Source organism: Centropristis striata, chromosome 6 (genome assembly GCF_030273125.1).
Source record: "Centropristis striata isolate RG_2023a ecotype Rhode Island chromosome 6, C.striata_1.0, whole genome shotgun sequence".
In the NCBI taxonomy this organism is placed as follows: domain Eukaryota; kingdom Metazoa; phylum Chordata; class Actinopteri; order Perciformes; family Serranidae; genus Centropristis; species Centropristis striata.
This window is the reverse complement of record NC_081522.1, coordinates 26,789,114-26,809,438: the sequence shown is the minus strand read 5'-3', so window position 1 is coordinate 26,809,438 and position 20,325 is coordinate 26,789,114. Positions and strand designations below refer to the sequence as shown.

Below are 20,325 nucleotides of genomic sequence, written 5' to 3'. Positions count from 1 at the left end.
AAAGTAGCTAATTTCAAAAAGCTTATTTTTTGTTATGAGGCTAAGTTTAAACCCATTTAACAATTTTCATCCGTTAATGTTTTGTATTGCATTTAACCTGTTTTGACTATATTTCCTGAACAAATTAATATAAAACAAGTAACAAAAATATCCCTGTGGCGTATACGTCACATCGGCCTTTTAACCTAAAAATTTAAAACCTGATGTGACGTATTTGTCACAATAACAAAACTGGTAATAGGCCACTCAATTATTTTCCCTATTTAAACTATTTATTTTTAAATTAATATATGCTCTGTTGTTCAATTTAAGTACATTTGACCAAATATAAACAAAAAAAAACAACAACCCCTATCCTGTCAAAATTTTGATAAATGTTGTGGACATGAAAAAGAAAAAGGCAAATTTATGTTTCTGTAAGCAGAAAAGGTGTCTAGTTTATTTATTTTGAAATAAGAAATATCATAAACATAAATTCCATAAACGCCCAATGTAACTTATATGTCACATCACAGATCTTTGACATTTAGGGGTAGTATTTTTATTTTTTTTAAATATTACAAATGTGTTCTATGTGGTCCACTTGGTCTGTGGTGTAACCCCCATCATTTTCCTTCAAGGATAAATAGTTCTGGGTTCTTTTGGGTTAACCCTTAGAAGTCTAAGCTCAGAAAATGGAGAGAATACTTGTCATTAACATACAAATTAACCACTAATGAAAATATGCTCCTAATACAGTTTAAGGTAATGACAAGGTACTACTATACTAGGGATAAAATAACCAAGTTTGATAACACATTGTCAGATAAATGTTTAAAGTGCAACCAATGTGGTGACTCCCTCATGCACGCCTTTTGGTATTGCGAAAGTATTAAGAAGATTTGGGAAAGCATACAGAGTTGGTTATGTAAAAATACTAACAGGAAAATTATATTCTCTCCAAGAAAATGTATTTTTCATGATATAGAGGGGATGAGATATCCTGTTAGTTGGCTGACACTTTTTTCCTCTCTTATCCTTAAAAAACTGATATTGAAAAACTGGAAGAATAAGGAAGCACCGTCAATAGAGAAGTGGAAGGCTTTGATGAAGTATTACTTGTGTATTGAAAGTTCAATGTCAGAAGACAAAAATAAAAAGAAACAATTTGATAGTCAATGGAGCCAAATTTATAATGCCCTCTAGAGCACCCCCCCCCCCCCCGTTTATTTATTTTTAAAATGTTTTTAACATTGGGTTGTTAAAGGAGGGTCGGTACAACCAATTATTAGTATTAAGGGAAGCACTGAACATTATAAGACAGATAAATTCTGAAGTAACTTTGATTTTGATGAAATACTATGAAACTGATATTGATGAAATTATGAAACTGCTATTTCTTTTATTTATTTATTTATTTTTGTTCTTATGTACTTCCTGGTACCTAATATGATGACCCACAGAAATGTATAAAATAAAATTCTAAAAAAAAAAACCCTTAGAAGTCTAAGCATTCACAGTACTTAATGGAGTTTGGGGCTATTTTGTCAGTTTTTGACTCCTTTTGATTCTGCCTGTATAAACCACTTAAAAAACTTTACCATGCCATGTTGGTTTCATTGTTTTCAAGACAACCTCACCTATATGACCTGATTATTGTTTTCATTTTGACTTACTGGATCAACATTTTGAACACAAAATCACACACAGAAGCACACAAAACTACAAAAACACATACAAACACACTCAAAACACACCAAAAACAGCAAAAAAAGTAAAATCATGTTAATACACTTCAAGGTGTTTTTTTTTTACCTTTGCTAAAAAAGGGTTGATGCATTAAATTGGAAATTGATCAAACTTCAAGAAAAGCCAAAACTTTAGAGTTCAGCTGACAGCAGGGCTCCATGCTGCTTCGTTTTTATGTTATGACGTCATGAAGAAGTGGTGCTCCGGAGCTTTGGTGGACTCCAGAGGGTTAAAGGTGTGGCTCATTGAAATCACCAGTGGCTACTCTAACAGGTGGCTGCATTCAGGTTGCCTCAGCTCACCCTTTGCTCATTGCCCTTTTTTGGATTAGCTGGGAGATAACAGTCAGGTTTTGCCAAGATGGCGCTGACTGGGACAGCTGGAGTCGTCTACTTTGAGCTTCATTTCAGCTCTTCAGAAACTTAGAGACTATGTACATATTCTATATACATGTTGTCAATGCTGTAAAAAAATGACTTAAGGTTGGAGAATTAAACCACATGACCAGCTCTGTATTCAACAGGTTGACCCAATACATTGTTGAAATGTGATAGCCACTGTTTAAACATTTTGTTAATGCTCTAAAACGGTATGGTTTAGGTCAGTAGTTTTCAACCTTTTTGAGTCGCGACCCCCAATTTAACATGCATGTTGTCCGTGATCCCAGCTCACTGAACACAATCTCACTTGCACAGTTCAGATCATACAAACTTAGTTGATACGACGAATTTTGGACAAATAATGAAGCAGACAACAACTAAAACATCTCTCTCTCTGTGCATTTATTTATGTTTTTATATTCTATTGTTACTTTTAATCCTTTGCTATAAGTTTAAAGGTCCATTCTGACCTCTGAGTGTGTAACAGTCAGCTTCAAGCCAGAGACTCCTTGGAAAGTAACACCTTGATACTTTGGAATTTGTCAGAAAAGACACAAAATTACCCAAAACAGAATCAAATTGACCACAAAATGACACAAAATGATCAAAAAAAGACACAAAATGACCAAAGAATTACATAAAATTAAGCAAAAAAGGAATCAAATTGACCACAAAATGACAAAAAATGACCACAAAAAGACACAAATTGACCAAAAAAGACACAAAGTGACCAAAAATACACACAAAATGGCTCAAAAAAGAAACAAAATGACCAAAAAAGACACAAAATGACTAAAAAAAGACACAAAATTACCAAAAAAGGAAACAAAATGACCAAAGAAGACACAAAATGACAAAAAATGACCACAAAAAGACACAAATTGACCAAAAAAGACACAAAGTGACCAAAAATACACACAAAATGGCCCAAAAAAGAAACAAAATGACAAAAAAGACACAAAATGACCAACAAAAGACACAAAATGACCAAAAAACCTACGAAATGACCGAAAAAAGACATTAAATGACCAAAAAGACTAAAACACATTAACCCATGAACACTTTAACACAGTGGAGACAGAGCTGACTTCCAAAAATGATTTGGCGACCCCCAGAAATCATCTCGTGACCCCAACTGGGGTCCGGACCCCAAGGTTGAGAATGGCTGGTTTAGGTAACAAAAACTAACCTACAGTTAGGAAAAAACAACAGGGTCGGCTTAAAAAACACTACTTCTGGACTTAACCTCCACCAATGGGAGACAAACACTCGTCTCCTGGTTGAAGGAGCGGTTTGTGGTTGAGTATCTTGCCCAGGAATACTTCATGCAGGCTGCCACGGTCAGGGATCATCACTCTACCAACTGAGCCACAGCCCCCCAATACGTTGTTTCGCCTCTTGATTACAATCTGAATTTTATTATTATTAGTTTTTGTTGAATTGAGGAATTCAAATCGCTGCCAGTCAAACCCCAACAGGATCTGAGACGATGAAGTTAACTGTGAGAAACTTGACCTTGTGTTGTCTAATCTTACTCTCCCTCCCCATTTCTTTCACACACACAAACACAGACACTCTGTCGACATGCAAGTGCTGACATGGTGAAACAACACATTAATAATTCATAAAATAACCAATTCTGATTCCTTCCCAGTCTGACTTGCTCCATGATTTCTCTTTCTTACTGCTGTGCTTCACAAATCAATATTTTGAGGTATAAAATAGTAAGACAGGCTACTATGAATACATATAACAAAGAGATAAAGATCTTGATAAGTGTCTTCTACTGCTGTATCCCGAGAATGAAGTACAGACCCTAGGAGACAGATGGTTTTAACCTAGAAACAGAGAACAGACGCGCGCATTTGTTAAAGAGACAATTATGAATTCAGCCAGGGGGTTGGCGCGTGATCAAATCGCTGTGCCTCTGTGATGTTTCTGCAGCTTTGATCTCTCCGTGTTAACCCTTTCAATGCGGGTGCCTCGTGCCCACGGTAGCCCCGGCCTGGGTTAGAGGCCCATATGATGTGAGAGTGCTTCCTGTTTGGCCTCCAGGCAGAATCACTGAAATCGTTGTGGCATGCGAGTTGTGAAGCAGATTCTCCTCACAACTGTAGGCCTGGGGTTGTGGCCTTTACATGTACAGAAGTCAATTTTTACTTCAATACAACTGTGTCAGCTTCATACTGAAAATGATTAGGGGAGAGCTAGACATCCCAGTCTCAGTAAACATATTTACCAATGTGTTCCTGTCTGAAAAAAATTGACAAAGATGAAAATGATTGACATTTTCCACTGTAATTTTAGTTAATTGTGTAACCACACAATACAGTTTAAGTTAGTTATCGTTTTTTTTTTTATTCTAGTTTTCGTTATTTTGTTAGTTTTCGTTAACCCTTTAACCCCTTTTTTTTATCCATCTAGTAATTGTAAAACTAACAAACAAAAAAAAATACAAACCACATTCTCTTACAATGGTAAAAATATTAGTATTCCAGCATTTGTGATTTTGTTAAACATGTAATTAGTTGTGATAGTCATGATTTCCACATATTTATTCTATATAATTACCATATTTACTTGGAAATCATCTCAGAAAGTGACAAAGACAACATACTTAATTAATTATTTCAGCATATTTATGATGGAATAACATTAAATATTTCATGTAGCAATGAATGATGAAAAGTTATGATTTCATAGCACATAGTTCATTATAATGACATTAGCTTAATACTACGGAACTACTTGCGTAATCGTTTAACATTATTATGTTCAGTTAGGCGTGACAGTTGGATATATCAAAAAGTTTTTTTATCTACCTTTCAAAATTTCACAAAAACAGGCCGAATGTCTGGAGTGATTTTCTTGATTCTAATTTCCTGGTTGGAGGAGGGACTAAGAGTCATACTTTTTAAAGACACAGTGACATCTTGTAGATTTTTTTTTTGAAAAACATACCTGAGCCATGTGGTTGAGATGGCTCAATCAGGTGGATTTCAGTTAAGCATTCCTTTCATTGAGATATGGGTACTCAAAATGTGCTCTACCAGCGAGAGATCCACGGGGGGTTGCGAAGCCCTCTTGATTTTAAAGGATGTAATGTGTTAAATATAGATGAGTCAGCATTTAATTCATTAGTGGGACAAAAACAACTAAATAAGGGCTACATTAAACGTTTATTCATTTATTTGAACAGAAAAATCACTATAGAAAAGTTTAAAAATAAAGGCTATATCGCGAGAGTGTAACATCCCTCCTGCAGTATACACTGGTAACCTCGCCTAGTGGTAACCTCACCTAGCGGTAACCTCGCTTAGTGGTAACCTCACCTAGCGGTAACCTCACCTAACAACAGAAACACAGAGCTAATAGAAAAATGGCGACATGTCAGGGAGACGAAAATGCTGAATACCTAAAAAAGAAAAAGAGAGGGTACCATGAAAGTTACATTGAGTTTGAGTTGAATGGACAATGGGGGGGTTGCCAAAGTTTACAATGGTAAAAATGTGGGTCCCTCAAGAAAAAGGTTGGGAACCACTGCTCTAGACTACTTCACCAGAATGAAACAGCCCCGGAGAAGAACTTCAGTTAGTAGCACTCAAAGTCACCCAGCATGGGAGCAGCCTGACACACTGGCGGATCAGCAAGCTTTCTGTTGGTGCTGTTCCACAGGTCTGACCCTGCTAGGTGAAAGTCTCAAACAATCAAATTGATCAAACCGACCACTGTTATTCCTTGAATCTGCACTCAACTCCACAATGACGGCTCTGAAATAGAATTGCAAGAACTGACTGTAACTTGTGAGAACTGAATGTGGAATATATAGTATTCAGTTTCTAGTGACACTGTTGCAATGTGAGGTGCAGGGAAACATAGTGAGACTTGGGGAGGACAAAAAATACATCACAATAGCCAGGAGTTATGCTGAAAAATAGCTCAGACTTTTATTTTCAGTCTCAAAAAAAGTGGAAAACTAGAAAAATTTCCTCTGGGGAAATTTTGAAAGGGCCACGGGGGCTACTGCCGGTGTGTGTACACTATGATGAGATTCTTCAGAGATTTCAAACTATGCCCTTTAACCTCAAAATGTGTGTGTGTGTGTGTGTGTGTGTGCGTGCGTGCGTGCGTGCGTGCGTGCGTGCGTGCGTGCATGCAGTTTTCAAATGTATTTTTTGATAATTTTTTCTCTCCCTCTACACTCTGGCGATGATGTCACACACTGTGACACGAACATTCCGTGCAATACACACCCATTATAATCTCAGAATTTCTCCAAAAATGATCATGGTCATTGAACAGGGATTGATAAAAAAATATGACCTATTGAAACATGGATTTATACACTGATACACAAGACTTGTGTCTACTGTTTAAAGTTTAAATGGAGTCTCTAGGTGAAATTATGCCGGAGAAGTAGACGTTTAAAAATATTCAATTATTGTTCTTTTTCGCTCATTTTTTTCGGCCGTCCCATTCATTTCAATGCAAAATTTTGGGCAGTTTTTCGCGACTTATGTCCCGAAAAATTCATATTCTGTAGAGAAAAGTAATAGCACACCAATCCCGATCAAACCGTACGTTTTGCCGCACGTTTTGCCCGAGCACTGGTCCCTACAGCTATTGCTCTATGGGACCAGTGCTCGGTGCGATTGCCCCGTGGCCCTAATAAAATATGAGTAAAAAAAAAACTGGTCACAGCTCAAACAGTTCAGATGCCGCTCTCCCTCTATCAGCCTCTGCCTCTGTCATGTCACTCATATTTGTAGTACTAGAGCCCGCCTTGCCAGTTCAAACTGGCCTATCAGGTCAGCACTATAACATGAAAGGTGACAAGGTTAAACACAAACATATATATAGTTAGTGTTCACACCAACAAACCCCATTTAATTTCTTCAGTATGTAATCATTAATGTTATACATTCAAATTAAGTGAAACATTTCTTTATCATTCAACATTTATCTTAATTAGCTGTCATTTTCCTTTCACATCCTTTGACCAATCAGATGCAGGTACTCACGCGAAGGCACTCCAGGGAATACATGAGATTTTAAAATATACATTTAAAAAGTAGCATCCATGCAAAAAAAATATATTTAATAAATATATCAGGAAAATATAAGTATATGTTCAGAAAATTAATTTTATATTCAGTAAACTATTCAATTTCATGATCCTTAAAACCCAGAGTCTCCCCCATACGACCCAACCTGGCTAAATAGATCAAGAGAGACCACTACAAATCAGCAGTGTTTTGCACATTTATGGAGTTTTAAATGGTTCATTTTATAGTTTTAAATGCTTTTATGGTCACTGTTTTACTACATTAGTTTGAATCACTTAATTTTAGTGATGAGAAATATTTGCAATAAATTTAGTCATGGATTATTAACATTTAAAATGTAAAATATGTGAAATCGTTTTTTTTTTTTCAAATGTTTGAATTTCATATGTGTTTATCAGTTCCAAAGTTTAACAAATCAGACACTGATGGCACAGCGCTCTGTTTTTAAGTCTTTTTTTTCCAACCAAAAATGCTTTGCCCTGGTTAGGGGGTACTTGGCTGAAAAAATGTTTCACAGGGGGTACATCACTGAAAAAGGTTGAGAACAACTGTTATAAAGCATAAAGACCATTACCCTGGCTCTGTCTAACTGTAATAAAATCAGCCCATGAGCCCCTCTAAAGCTCATTGACTTGTACCACAATGAAATAGGGGTTTTTGTCACTATAAAGATAAACTTTCCAGTAATCTTACGACCAGAAATGTTACCTGTAGCAGACAAGTTACTTTTTTTCTCTGTCTGGTGCTACTGATTTCTGCACTGTCAGCAGAAACGCATGTGATGTTCTGTCTCATTTTACTCAGGACTCTCTCTCTTTTTCTTCCTCTCGTCACTCTTGTATTCAAGCATGCTGGCAGCCATTTAACGAAATGGTAATCTTGTCATGTTGTTGCACAGGTCTGTGTGTGAGTATGTGTGTGTGTGTGTGTGTGTGTGTGTATGTGCATGCATGTGTGTGTATGTGTGTTCTTTGATCTGTCTGTCATATGGTCGTACAGCTGTGTGCTGACGTGATTACAAAGGCCTGGCCAGATGTGCTGGCCAGCTGGCTGTTACACAGACTGTTTTGTGTGTGTGTGTGTGTGTGTGTGTGTGTGTGTGTGTGTGTGTGTGTTTGAGAGATAAGAGACAACATATTGTCCTAATAACAAGGGGAGGTTCAAAAACACCACTTCTCTCTCAAGTTTTGTAACAGCACTGTGCATGTGCTTGTTGTCCCTGTGTGTCTTAGACCAGTCGTTCTCAACTGGGGGTATGTGTAACCCTAGGGGTACGTGAAGGCACTCCAGGGGTTTTGTGAGATTTTAAAATATACAATTCAAAAGTAGCATCCATGCAAAAATCCTTTAAAATAATTATTTAATAAATATTTAGGAAAATATAAGTATCAGTTCACAAAAATTAATTTAATATTCAGTAGGCTATTCCATTTCCTGATCCTAAAAACCCAGAGTCACCCCCATACCAGGATGGTTGGACCCAACCTGTCATATGCCACCTGGCATCACCTGTCAATCACTTGAAAACTCAAAGATGGAGTCGTGGTTGAAGCGTAGCAGTTATAGTTTTAAATGGTTATATGGTATTTAGAAAGTAGCATCCATGCAAAAAATAATTATTTAATAAATATTTTAGGAAAATATAAGTATATGCTGATCATAATGAATTTTTTATTCAGTAGGCTATTCAATTTCATTATCCTAAAAACCCAGAGTGTCCCCCATACCAGGATGGTTCGACCCAACCTGTCTAAATAGTTCAAGAGAGACCACTACAAATGAGCAGTGTTTTGCACATTTATGGAGTTTTAAATGGTTCATTTTATAGTTTTAAATGGTTATATGGTCACTGTTTTTACTACATTAGTTTGAGCCACTTAATTTTAGTGATGAGGAATATTTGCAATACATTTAGTTATGGATTATTAACATTTAAAATGTTTGAAATGTGTGTTTATCAGTTCCGAAGATTAATAAATCAGACACTGATGGCACAGCGCTCTGTTTTTAACTTTTTTTTTTTCAACCAAAAATGCTTTACCCTGGTTAGGGGGTACGTGGCTGAAAACATATTTCACAAGGGGAACATCACTGAAAAAAGGTTGAGAACCACTGTCTTAGAACGTAAGCAAGAATATAATTGGCTTGTAACACTGGCTTCATTCAGCACTTCCCACTTCTCTGACACTTGAGCCCACAAGGGAAATGTTTGTGTGTGTTTGCAATAGAGAAGGAGAACGTGGTTGCAGTCCTTATATGGTCATGTAGTTTGGTTAGAGTGAGTGCGTTTGCTCCAGAATGAATCAGAGTGCTGTTACATCAGAGATACGGGCAGGCGGGATGGATCACTTGCACTCCTATTGGAACACACACTTCCGTTCCGAGTGTGTGTGTGCATGTGTGTGTGTGTGAGAGGGAAGAATGACAGAAACACACATACTCAGATGGCCTACTTTTCAGCAACATGGGGATGTAAGGACTATTATGCAGCAGTGAGTGCGGGTAGTGCAAAGACATCATGGTGTGAATGGAATGGATGGACAGAAAAGAAGAAGTTACTACCATGTACAGTACTCCTCAATTTATTACTCTGTCAAATTATTTCATTAAAAAATGACTGTATTCACATCAGAGAGAGCATATATATATATATATATATATATATATATATATATATGCAAGAATATAATTATAATATATATATATATATATATATATATATATATATATATATATATATATATATATATGCATATGCACTTTTGGGATATTTTATATCAGGATTTTTAAAAAAAAACAAAACTTTTTCTTCTTCAGTGCAAGCATATAAAGGGTGTATTTACACATATAAAATAAGGATGAGCCATAAGGAAAACAACAGGTCCAGTTAGAAAAATAAAAAAACATGCATACACACATATGTTATGGATGTACATGGTTATAACAGTCCCATTTTTTCCAATAATTATCTCTCCTCTCTTTTTGCAAACGAATAGTGAAAGTCATTTTCTCCATGACACGTATTGAGTTGATTATGCTGATAAAAAGAGGAAGGTTGGAAGTGTCCTTTGGAGCCAGCATTTTGCAATTGTCTTTTTGCTGGCGGCCAGGAAGATCTTCATATCCCTAGGAATATGTCCAGGATACATTAAGGTGAAAGGCATGACCAGAAAATGTGCTCATGTTCTGCTGAAACAGATCCACACTCTCTCCAGCAGGCGCGTTGAGCTGAGCTAATGAATTTGGATTTTTGGTTAGGGGTAATAAAAAAACAAATACGATTTTTCCAACAGAATTCCCTCCGGAATTAAGAATTAGTAGATGTAGACTGGGTTTCCCATATTTGAAGCTAGTTTCCTTTTCCCAGCGCTCCCTGATAAAGTTGGTTGAGCCTTTATTCATGAAGGAAGACCCTCTGTATAATTTGCTTATGACACCTTTCCTGTTCTTTAAATTGTAAGCATCAACAAATACCTGAATAATTCATAAGGGCTCTGTCAGATCAGAGGATTTTATCTGCTTTAAAAAAAAGTACAGATAGAAGTCCTCTTTGCCCAACTCATACACCTTGCATAAGTCCTCAAAACCATTAAGTCTGCCATTAGTTACTATTCGGCAGAAGGCAGTAATGCCTCCCTTAGCCCATTGTCTATACCTGTGGTCCTGTGATGCTGGAAGGAACTGCGGATCATATGCCGGCCAGCTCAACAACCTTACCTCCCTGTGTATATCAGGATATTTGATTATAATATTTAGTCAATAATAATACATTTTTCCACCATGTATAAAAAAAGAAGGAAAAAAAACGGCAAACTCCATCTCAGAACCCATCAGCTATTGTCTGTTCCAGCCTCTGGGGGTATTTTTTTTTATTTTTTAGGGTTCCTGTGTAGCAGATATCCGGGCTCAAACTTCCTCTCCCTTTGCACTGGTCATATACAGTCTGATTTGTAACTAGGGACCAGGAATGGAGTTGAGTCAAGAGACATTTATAATCGCATAGTGTCACAGGTAGTCAGTTTAACAAAGTTAGCTAAGCTAATAAACTAGCTGAGATGATAACGAGAGAATCCAAGCCTCTTCTGCTCTCTACATGGACTGTTCAACCCTCTGAAGTCACCAAAAGCACCAAAGCATGACTTCAAAGAAGATTCAAAATCACATTTTATGTTGTTAAAGGACTAAAAAAGACACAAAATTACCAAAAAAGACACAAAATGACTTAAAAAAAGACACAAAATGACCAAAAAAAAAAAAATTAATTAAAAAAAAAAAGGACACAAAATCACATTTATGTTGTTTTTTTCTTTGTTTATTTTTGGTTCAAAATGTTGATCCAGTAAGTCAGAATAAAAAATCTATTATTATTAGGTCATATAGGTGAGAAAAATATACCAACATGGCATTTAAACATTGTTTAGGTGGTGTATACAGGCAGGATGAAAAGGATTCAGAAAAGGACAAAATAGCCCCAAACTCCGTAGAGTTAACTGCCTGCAACCAAAGCTCATTTAAATTTGATGAAAGAGAAAGCTTCTGATATGTGTAAAAAATGTCTGTAGATTTTATGGTGTTAAACTGCTAAACCATGACGTAAAAGACAATAAAATGATAAAAGGGTTAATTCAGTTTCAGTAACAATGAAACACCGTAAATGTATATATCTGCCAAAACATTTTTTTTTACAGTTTTTTTTTTTTAAAACACATTACTCCACTGTAAAATACACTGGCACCATGTTTGTAACAAAAAAATACTGTAATATATATACAAGCCATTACTGTAATTTTTGCATTTATTTTTTGTAAAAATACTTTTTCTCACTGTTAAATGTACTAAACACTAGCCTGGGTATACCCACACTGCCTTGCGCGCTCGATTTAATTTCGAACTGCAACACAGTCTGGAAACTAACGCTGTTTCTTAGCCCTGTTTTAGGGATCCAATCACAGAGCGGGGAGGGACGGCAAGACGATGACGTGTACTACTCAGCAGACGGAAGCTTGTACTTTTGTAGTTTTCTTACGGATCCAACATGGCTGCAGCAGATGCGAAGCTCTCTTTCGATCAAGCTGACGGCGTTTGAAATAGTTTAGAGCGACAGTTTATTTTAAAACAAGAACAACAATTGCCTTTACACTCTTGTTTCACCGCGAAAAAGGATGTTTTAGCCTTGCTTCCGACAGGATTTGGCCAAAGCCTAATCTACCAACTAGCAAGCTACCGCTCACTACTGTAACGCCGGTGATCTCGCTACGAGCCGGGGGACAGCGGAGCCGCCGAGAGACCCACAGCAGCTCGTCTATTGCCCATAAAATCTGCGGATGTGTGTGGCTGAATGACATGAGGGGGAAATAAGGCGTAAAAATAAAGAATCTTGGAGAAAGCAAGAACTGGAGAAGCAAAGCAGCAAGCAACACTCTCTCACAGACACACACAAACCCCAACACTGCCGGTGAGCTGAAACTATTGAGCAGCCAGAGTCAGAACATGCTGCAGAAAAACGTTGCAGAAGCACGACTGAGCATTTTAGTCTCAAAGTAGAGATGCTAGAGGGCTAGCCCAGCTATGTAAACATTAATTTATGTCGCTCTACATACGCCATCTGGTATAACTGATACGATTGGCTAAGAGCTACCTACAGTAGCTTTTGATAGTAATAGCCCAATAAACGGCTCCGGAGGATCGTAAACCACGCCTCCTCTACGGAGAAATGAATGGCTGGTTGCAGACTAATCTCATTTGTGATTAGTCTGGTGTTAGCCAGGCTAACTAAACACCATAACTCTAACAAAAATATACTGTAATATTCAATGGTAAAATCTTTAATTTATGAATTTTCAGTTCAGTTTCATTTTAACAATTTTCTTGTCAATTATAAGGCAGAACAGCATTTCTTTTGGTGTAAAAACCTTTTATTTATATGGTAAAAAATCGAATAAATAAACGTAAAATTAACAGTGCCAATGTCTTTTCTTCGTAATATTTAAAAAAGTTGCACCGTATAAATACAGTGCAATTTTTTAAATATTACGATACTACGGTAAAGTTCTGGCAACCACAGCTGCTGGTTTTTTTACGTAAAAACAACAGGTTTTTTTTTACAGTGTAGAGCAATGGTCCAAAGTGCCTACAAATTATGAATCATATGCATAATCAGTTTACAGAGGTCATTCTATACCTTTCACCAATCCATGGCCATATTGCTCAGGGGCCAATATTAGCTGTTGCGCAGCGGAAGCGTGCTGGGCCCATAACCTGTTAACAGAGTTAACTTCAGAGCTTTGAGCCACTCTCTTGATTTATCTAGAAATAAGCATGTTGAATGCTTAAAATAAGAAATTAACTCTTAAAACAAGATAAATGATCTAACACTTCGAAATCTAAAGTTGTTGTTTTTTTTATCTTGGTAAGAAACAAATCATTTGCAGTGCACTCTACTCTGGCCAGCTCATCGCTGCTTGCTGCTTTAATCTATCTTGTTTTAAGTATTAATTTCTTATTTTAAGTGTCCAACATGCTTATTTCTAGATTTAATAATCTTAATTTAGGAAATCTTGTCAAGTGAAATTATCTGTCCATGCAGCAAGATCATTTCCCTCAGATTTAGTGTTTTTATCAGTGTGCTACCTATTTTGCATGGTGTAATCAAGCTTTGTATTCAGTAACTGTCAAGATAAGCCTTTTGCCTGTCTGTGCAATGCATGGTGGTACTTAACTTTTGAGTTAGTGACCACTAATGGCACTAGTGGAGTTGTCGAAAGATTCTTATCAAATTCAGCTGGATGTGTGGAAGAACTCCTATTGGCATGGTTTGTTTAAAAAACACCAATTATGTCTCTCCTCAAGCTCAACCTCCATGTGTAGCGCCAGCTTTCCATATCCTGTAAAAAATTATAATAACTAGCCTACTACAGAGAGATATTTTATCAAGAATTTTAGTTTTTATAAATTAGATTAGATTTATTGTCCCCAAGGGGAAATTTATTTTCACATCACTGTACATTCAACAGATAACACAGACACTCAACATTAACATCACACAGCACATGACATGGCAAATAAACATTCATCGCTCTTTTGTTTAGAGCAGCAATGGCTGCATGGATCAGGCTTTTTCCAAGGCGAGCCCTTTCACACCTTAATGTTCTGTACCTCCGACCAGAAGGCAATGGGGTGAGGTCCTGTATTTTTTTTTTTAGAATATTTAATTTTTCAGTTTTCAATTCAACAAGATATACATGAAAACACAAACACACGACTCCAAACCCTTTCCCCAACCCACCCACAAACTGGGAAGAGAGAGGAGGAGAAAAACTAAATAGATAAATGAAATTCATAAATAATGAAAATAATATGGGGCGGCTGTGGCTCAGTTGGTAGAGCGGGTTGCCCCCCAAACGAAGGGTTGGTGGTTTGATCCCTGACCGTCCCAGACTACATGTCGAAGTATCCTTGAGCAAGATACTGAACCCCAAATTGCTCCCTGTGTTCATCGGTGTGTGAATGAATTCCCAATGGTGGCAGGTGGCACCGTTTAGGGTAGCCTCTGCCACCAGTATGAATGTGTGTGTGAACAGGTGAATGAGCGCAGTCTGTAGGGTAAAGCGCTTTGAGTGGTCGCAAAGCGACTAGAAAAGTGCAGGTCCATTTATCATTTACCAATATTAATAATAATGTAAAATTAATTAATTAATTTTAAAAAAACACGGTCAAGAGGCAAGGAAGACAACAGTAAGAGCTTGAAAAATTACAACCCGTCCACCATAGAATCTGGCAATGCTAAATGGTAAACGGACCTGCACTTATATAGCGCTTTTCTAGTCACTTTGTGACCACTCAAAGCGCTTTACACTACAGACTGACTCATTCACCCTTTCACACACACATTCATACTGGTGGCAGAGGCTACCCTAAACGGTGCCACCTGCCACCATTGGGAATTCATTCTCACACCGATGAACGCAGCATCGGGAGCTATTTGGGGTTCAGTATCTTGCTCAAGGATACTTTGACATGTAGGCTGCCATGGTCAGGGATCGAACCACCAACCCTCCGATCGGTGGGCAACCCACTCTACCAACTGAGCCACAGCCGCAATGTGTCCATACAGGGCTGCCACATCTCTGCAAAAGTATTATTGTCACTCTTGAGTGTAGATGTAATTTTTTCAAGTAGAACACAGCTATTCATTTCTGAAACCCATCTTCCTATAGAAAGTTGGGAGTCAGACTTCCACATGATGGCGGTGCACTTCCTGGCAACGCACAAGGCCAGTGAGAAGTCCTGGTTGAGTGGAGGCCGTCGTCTTAGGGCCCCTAGGTGGAGGACTAAAAGACTCCAGGTCTCATTTATACCAACTGCCATTTATTTAACTAATAGAAATTAGCCCTCAAATTGCTCATCTTCACAAGTCTGCTTTTTGCACATCTGCACATTGCACTTTTCGCCTATACCAGGTATTAACTCTCCATTTAGGGGTATCAGCTCTGTAATGAACATGTGTCAGTGATTTTATATATGCGTATGGCGTTTCTTTGACTGTGTTTTATTAGACTTTTATTGGGTCTTATTCTATTATCGTTGTGTACCTTTTCTTGTATCGTTGTGTACCTTGTCTTGTGTGTCCTGCTGCAAAACTAATCTCCCTTCAAGGGACTAATAATGTGATTTTGATTCTGATTCTGGATGTGTAATGTCCTGTTCTATTGTGGTTGCAATGCGTGAGATGGCCCCTCATTCAGTTCTGTGAGACTGGGGGTTGGGAGTCCGATTATTTTGGACACAATACTGGTGATGCGTGTGAGTTTGGCCCGGTTGGTGACAGTTAGCTTATGTTGAAGAAGCAGGAGGAGCAGTATGTGAGGATGGGCTGGATGATGCTTTGGTACAGCAGAAGGAGAAGATGAGGAGAAACATCCAGTCCTTTGAGTTTACGTATTGCAGACAGTCTTTGTTGGCTCCTCTTGAAGATGTCGGTGGTATTTATAACATTTCTCCTCTTCCTTCAGGAACATTTCAAGGCCAATGGGTTGGCGGGATGCGGCATGGCTATGGAGTCCGCCAGAGTGTCCCATACGGCATGGCGGCCGTCATCCGCTCCCCGCTCCGTACCTCCATAAACTCTCTCCGTTCCGGTTCGGAGCACAGCAATGGCACAGCTTTGCTGGACCGGACCGGGGCCGTGGTTCCTGGTCCTCCTCCGGTTCCTGGCACCTTGACCACCAGCGTCTCCATGTGCAGCACGGGCAGCAGCGGCAGCAGCCCCGCTGTGTCTCGTGGAGGTTTTGTGCTGACAGCACACAGCGAGGCTGAGCTGCTGAAGGGGAAGAGGAAAGGCGGGCTGTTCCGGAGGTCCATCCTGTCTGGGCTCAAGCTGAGGAAGTCCGAGTCCAGGAGTTCTCTAGCCTCCCAGAGGTCTAAACAGAGCTCGTTCAGGAGCGAGGCTGGGATGAGCACTGTGTCCTCTGCTGCATCTGATATCAACTCTACTATCAGGTAATAAGAGGAGTAAATGATGTGGGGGGGGAGGTTGGCAAACTTCTGCTAACCTTGGTACGTAATAAGCATGTTGAACTCTTATAATAAGAAATAAACTCTTAAAACAAGATAAATAGAAGCTGCAAGCAGCGATGAACTGGCCCGAGCAGAGTGACCTGACAATTATTTGTTTCCTACCAAGATAAAAAAAACTTTAGATTTAGAAGTGTTAGATAATTTATCTTGTTTTAAGCCTTTTTTGCAGTGTACTGCAGTCCAACAACTCTTTCTTCAAAGTCCTAAAAAAACAAGCACCAGTTCAATAATTGAGAGCTTGGAGAGAACTCTGTCAAATCAACTGTGCCTTAATGTAATAAAATAAATGAAAGGCGTGAGTAAGAGGACAAAGAAGGATGACATGCTGAAAAAGGAAACTGTCCTTTGTCTGAAGGACCTCAGGGCAACAACAAGCACCTGTCCTACTTAAGTGTCTTTAAAATGAATTGGCACGCGGTACAAAGAGCCCTACAGGTCAAATGGTCAGTTCACTGCTCAGCTGGCCTGATAAAAAGTTTGCATTGCGTTATCCAGTGGAAAGCCCATTATCCTTGTCTCTCTGTTTTTTCTTTTAAGCTTTTCTGCTCAGTCATATTGGACACAGCAGCTCAGAGTCAGTCACAGAGTGGTCTCTGGATTACACATGAAAAATGAAAGGCTGCATCGTGTAAACAGCAGCGTCTCTGACACAAATGTGTCAATTGTGTGCCATTGGAGACACTTGGTGTTAAATTCCAAGTACGCTAGATTGAGGTGGCTTATTTTTAAAGGCACCAATTACTAGAAGACAAGAGTCAGCAGCTCTTAACCCTGTTAAAGGCAAAGTGGCTGACAGCAGCTTATCAGGTCTGATTAATTATTGGCACGGCTGACAAGGAGAGAAACTTCTAGTGTTTTTCTTCCTTGTAACATGTCCCAGAAACCTCTGAGGCAGGGATGGGCAACTTAAATGCTGGAGGGGGCCACAATTTTTCATCGACACTACCGCATATAGGACTGTGCACTTAACCAGATATGATGAAACTGCAATTTTAAATATGTTTACAGTGCAGTAACTTAACATATTTCATGCTCAAATGCATGTATAACAGTATAAATAGGAATACAAAAGGTTTGAAGCAAACAATAAATAAACACTTACTGTGATTTCTTTTTTTTTTTCAGTGCAAGAACAGCAGACCAACATTAATGCAAGAAGTAATTTTGTGCATTTTTATACTGCACTTTTAAGATTTCATGCTCAAATGCATGTAGTTGTACTGAGGGCCACTTCAAGTGAGGGTGAGGGCTGTATGCGGCTGCCGGGCTTCTAGTTGCCCATCCCTGCTCTGAGGGCTCCTGTTTGAATGCAATATAAGAAACAACATTTAGAACTAATATGTATGAAATGTATCGTAATGAATCAATTACCTACCGATGTGTTGTAAAAAAAAAAAAAAAAAAGTTATTCTTATCATTTAAGCATATTATAGCAACCAATCTTTGGCTTGTCTGTTAAAACATATTTAAGACTAGTGGAGATCAAATCTAAGGGCCAGAGGAGGCAAGAAGACAAGCCTATGTGAATCATGGGTGAGCAAGAAACATATTAATCCCTACTACACTACAAAAAAGGTGTGTCTGAAAACAAGATAAAAACACTAAATCTCAGGGAAATGATCTTGCTGCATGGACAGATAATTTCACTTAACAAGATTGCTTAAATTAAGATTGTTATATCTAGGAATAAGCATGTTGAACGCTCAAAATGAGAAATTAACTTTTATAACAAGATAAATATCTAACACTTCTAAATCTAAAGTTTTTTTTTATCTTGGTAAGAAACAAATAATTTGCAGTGTGAGTTCAGAGGGACTGTGAGAATGGCTGACTGATGACTGATGACTGATCAGATAAATAGACAGGATTTGATCTCTGATTTAAATGTTTGGTTTAGGATCTTTTGCACTTACTAAAATTTTTAGGAGTAGTTTAACATTTTGTTAAATACCTTTATTTTCTTTCCCTCTAAGTGACAATTGATACCATCCTCATGTCTGTTTGATAAGCACTGTTGTGCATTAACATGCTAAAGTGTGTTCATTGAGCATGCTCATTTAAAAAAATGCATCATTTTGCAACTAATGAACGTGAGCAGTGTTCACTTGCTGTGATTGATGGCCAGCACACCGATGTGATGTTGTAGTTTGTTCTGCTGTTGAACAGAGTTTCCCTCTCATACTCCCTCTGTTAATACGATGGTGTGAGGATTTAAAGAGTGACCATGTTAACTGGTGACTCAGCTGAGTGTGTTGTGGCTGGTCATAGTAATGATATCTGTTGAAAACCTGAACAGAACATCTAAGTGTCCTTGCAAAAGCCTACAGTTCTACTTTAATACAGCTTGAATACATATTTATTTGTGTGTAATATCTACGCCAAGTATTGATGAAAGTTACTACAAGCAACCAGGGATGCATCCAGCTGAAATCACCAGTTCACATGGTCACTCACTTAACTTAAACACTAGTAATGCCATATATAAAAGAGGTTTAATGACATATCAATGAGATTCTAACAGGTAAAAATCCTACTTGTCTATGCAAATTGTAGTTTGAATGTCAGTCACATCAACAACAAATTTGAACCAACACATTAAGTTGAACTATTAAAAGAAGTTAGAAATTAATGTGAACTAGTTACTTTTTGGGGGGCTGTAAAGATTTTTTTTAGTTCAAAATTCAAAATGGGAATAGGAACTTAATTTTCTTTGTTTTAATCTGTGTGAACTGAACTTTGAGTTCTCTCTTGTTTAGTGTGAACTTGAATAACACCAGTGATAATAAAGTACACTTAAGGCTTGTTAGCCTAGCTCAGCATTAACACTGAAATATACAAACACATTTGTCTGGTGTTAGGTGGGGGTCCATGCTGTAAGAATTGCTTGGCACATAAAAGTCAGACTGCCTGGAGTCTTCTTGTCACATTGAGGTTGCCAGGTTGGGTACCATCTTGTCCGGGGGTCGGCAACCTTTATGAGCAAAAGAGCCACTGTTTGCCAAAAGGAGGGAAAAATTTTTGTAATGGAGCCTTACAATGACGATAAAACAGCCTACTAAGTCTAAACTAGCCTACCAGCTTTACTCATAGGTCATTTGTCAATATGGTTTTGTCAGAAAGCAGTGAGAACCAAAGTGCAAATGAGAGGCTGGACACTTGACAAATATCTCAGGAGATTTGGAATCAAAAGCCAGCCAAGCTAGGGAAACTTAAAACCAGACTTTAAGTTGGCAAAATTCAGGGTTAAGGTGCCGTGCCGTAGACTTCGGTAAGCTGTGATGTATGTTTAAGTTGATCAAAAAGAATGAAAAAAGAATGTTTTAATGCCGAAAATACGCTGCTCATTTTTACAATCGAATAATACAAATTGATTTGCGTCCACACCAATTTAAAAAAAAAACTAAAATGTCAACAAATATTTTTATAAAGATTTTATTTCATATAAATGTTTTGGTCACAGTCACATGGAGCCGCTGCAGACGGCCTGAAGAGCCACATGTGGCTCTGGAGCCGCAGGTTGCCGACCTGGCAACCCTAGCAGTAGCCAGTGATGCTAAACTCTAATATCACTAGTA

At 38.0% G+C, this 20,325-nt stretch overlaps 1 protein-coding gene across 1 annotated transcript in view; it reads left to right on the top strand.

Annotated features, from left to right (window-relative positions):
* The window catches only part of jph3b (junctophilin 3b), a 91,896-nt gene that overhangs the window by 12,796 nt on the left and 58,775 nt on the right, over positions 1-20,325 (top strand). Inside the window, exon 2 of the mRNA XM_059334854.1 lies at positions 16,186-16,672. Within this exon, the coding sequence (XP_059190837.1) occupies positions 16,186-16,672 (487 nt within the window). The remainder of the gene's footprint in view (positions 1-16,185; positions 16,673-20,325) is intronic.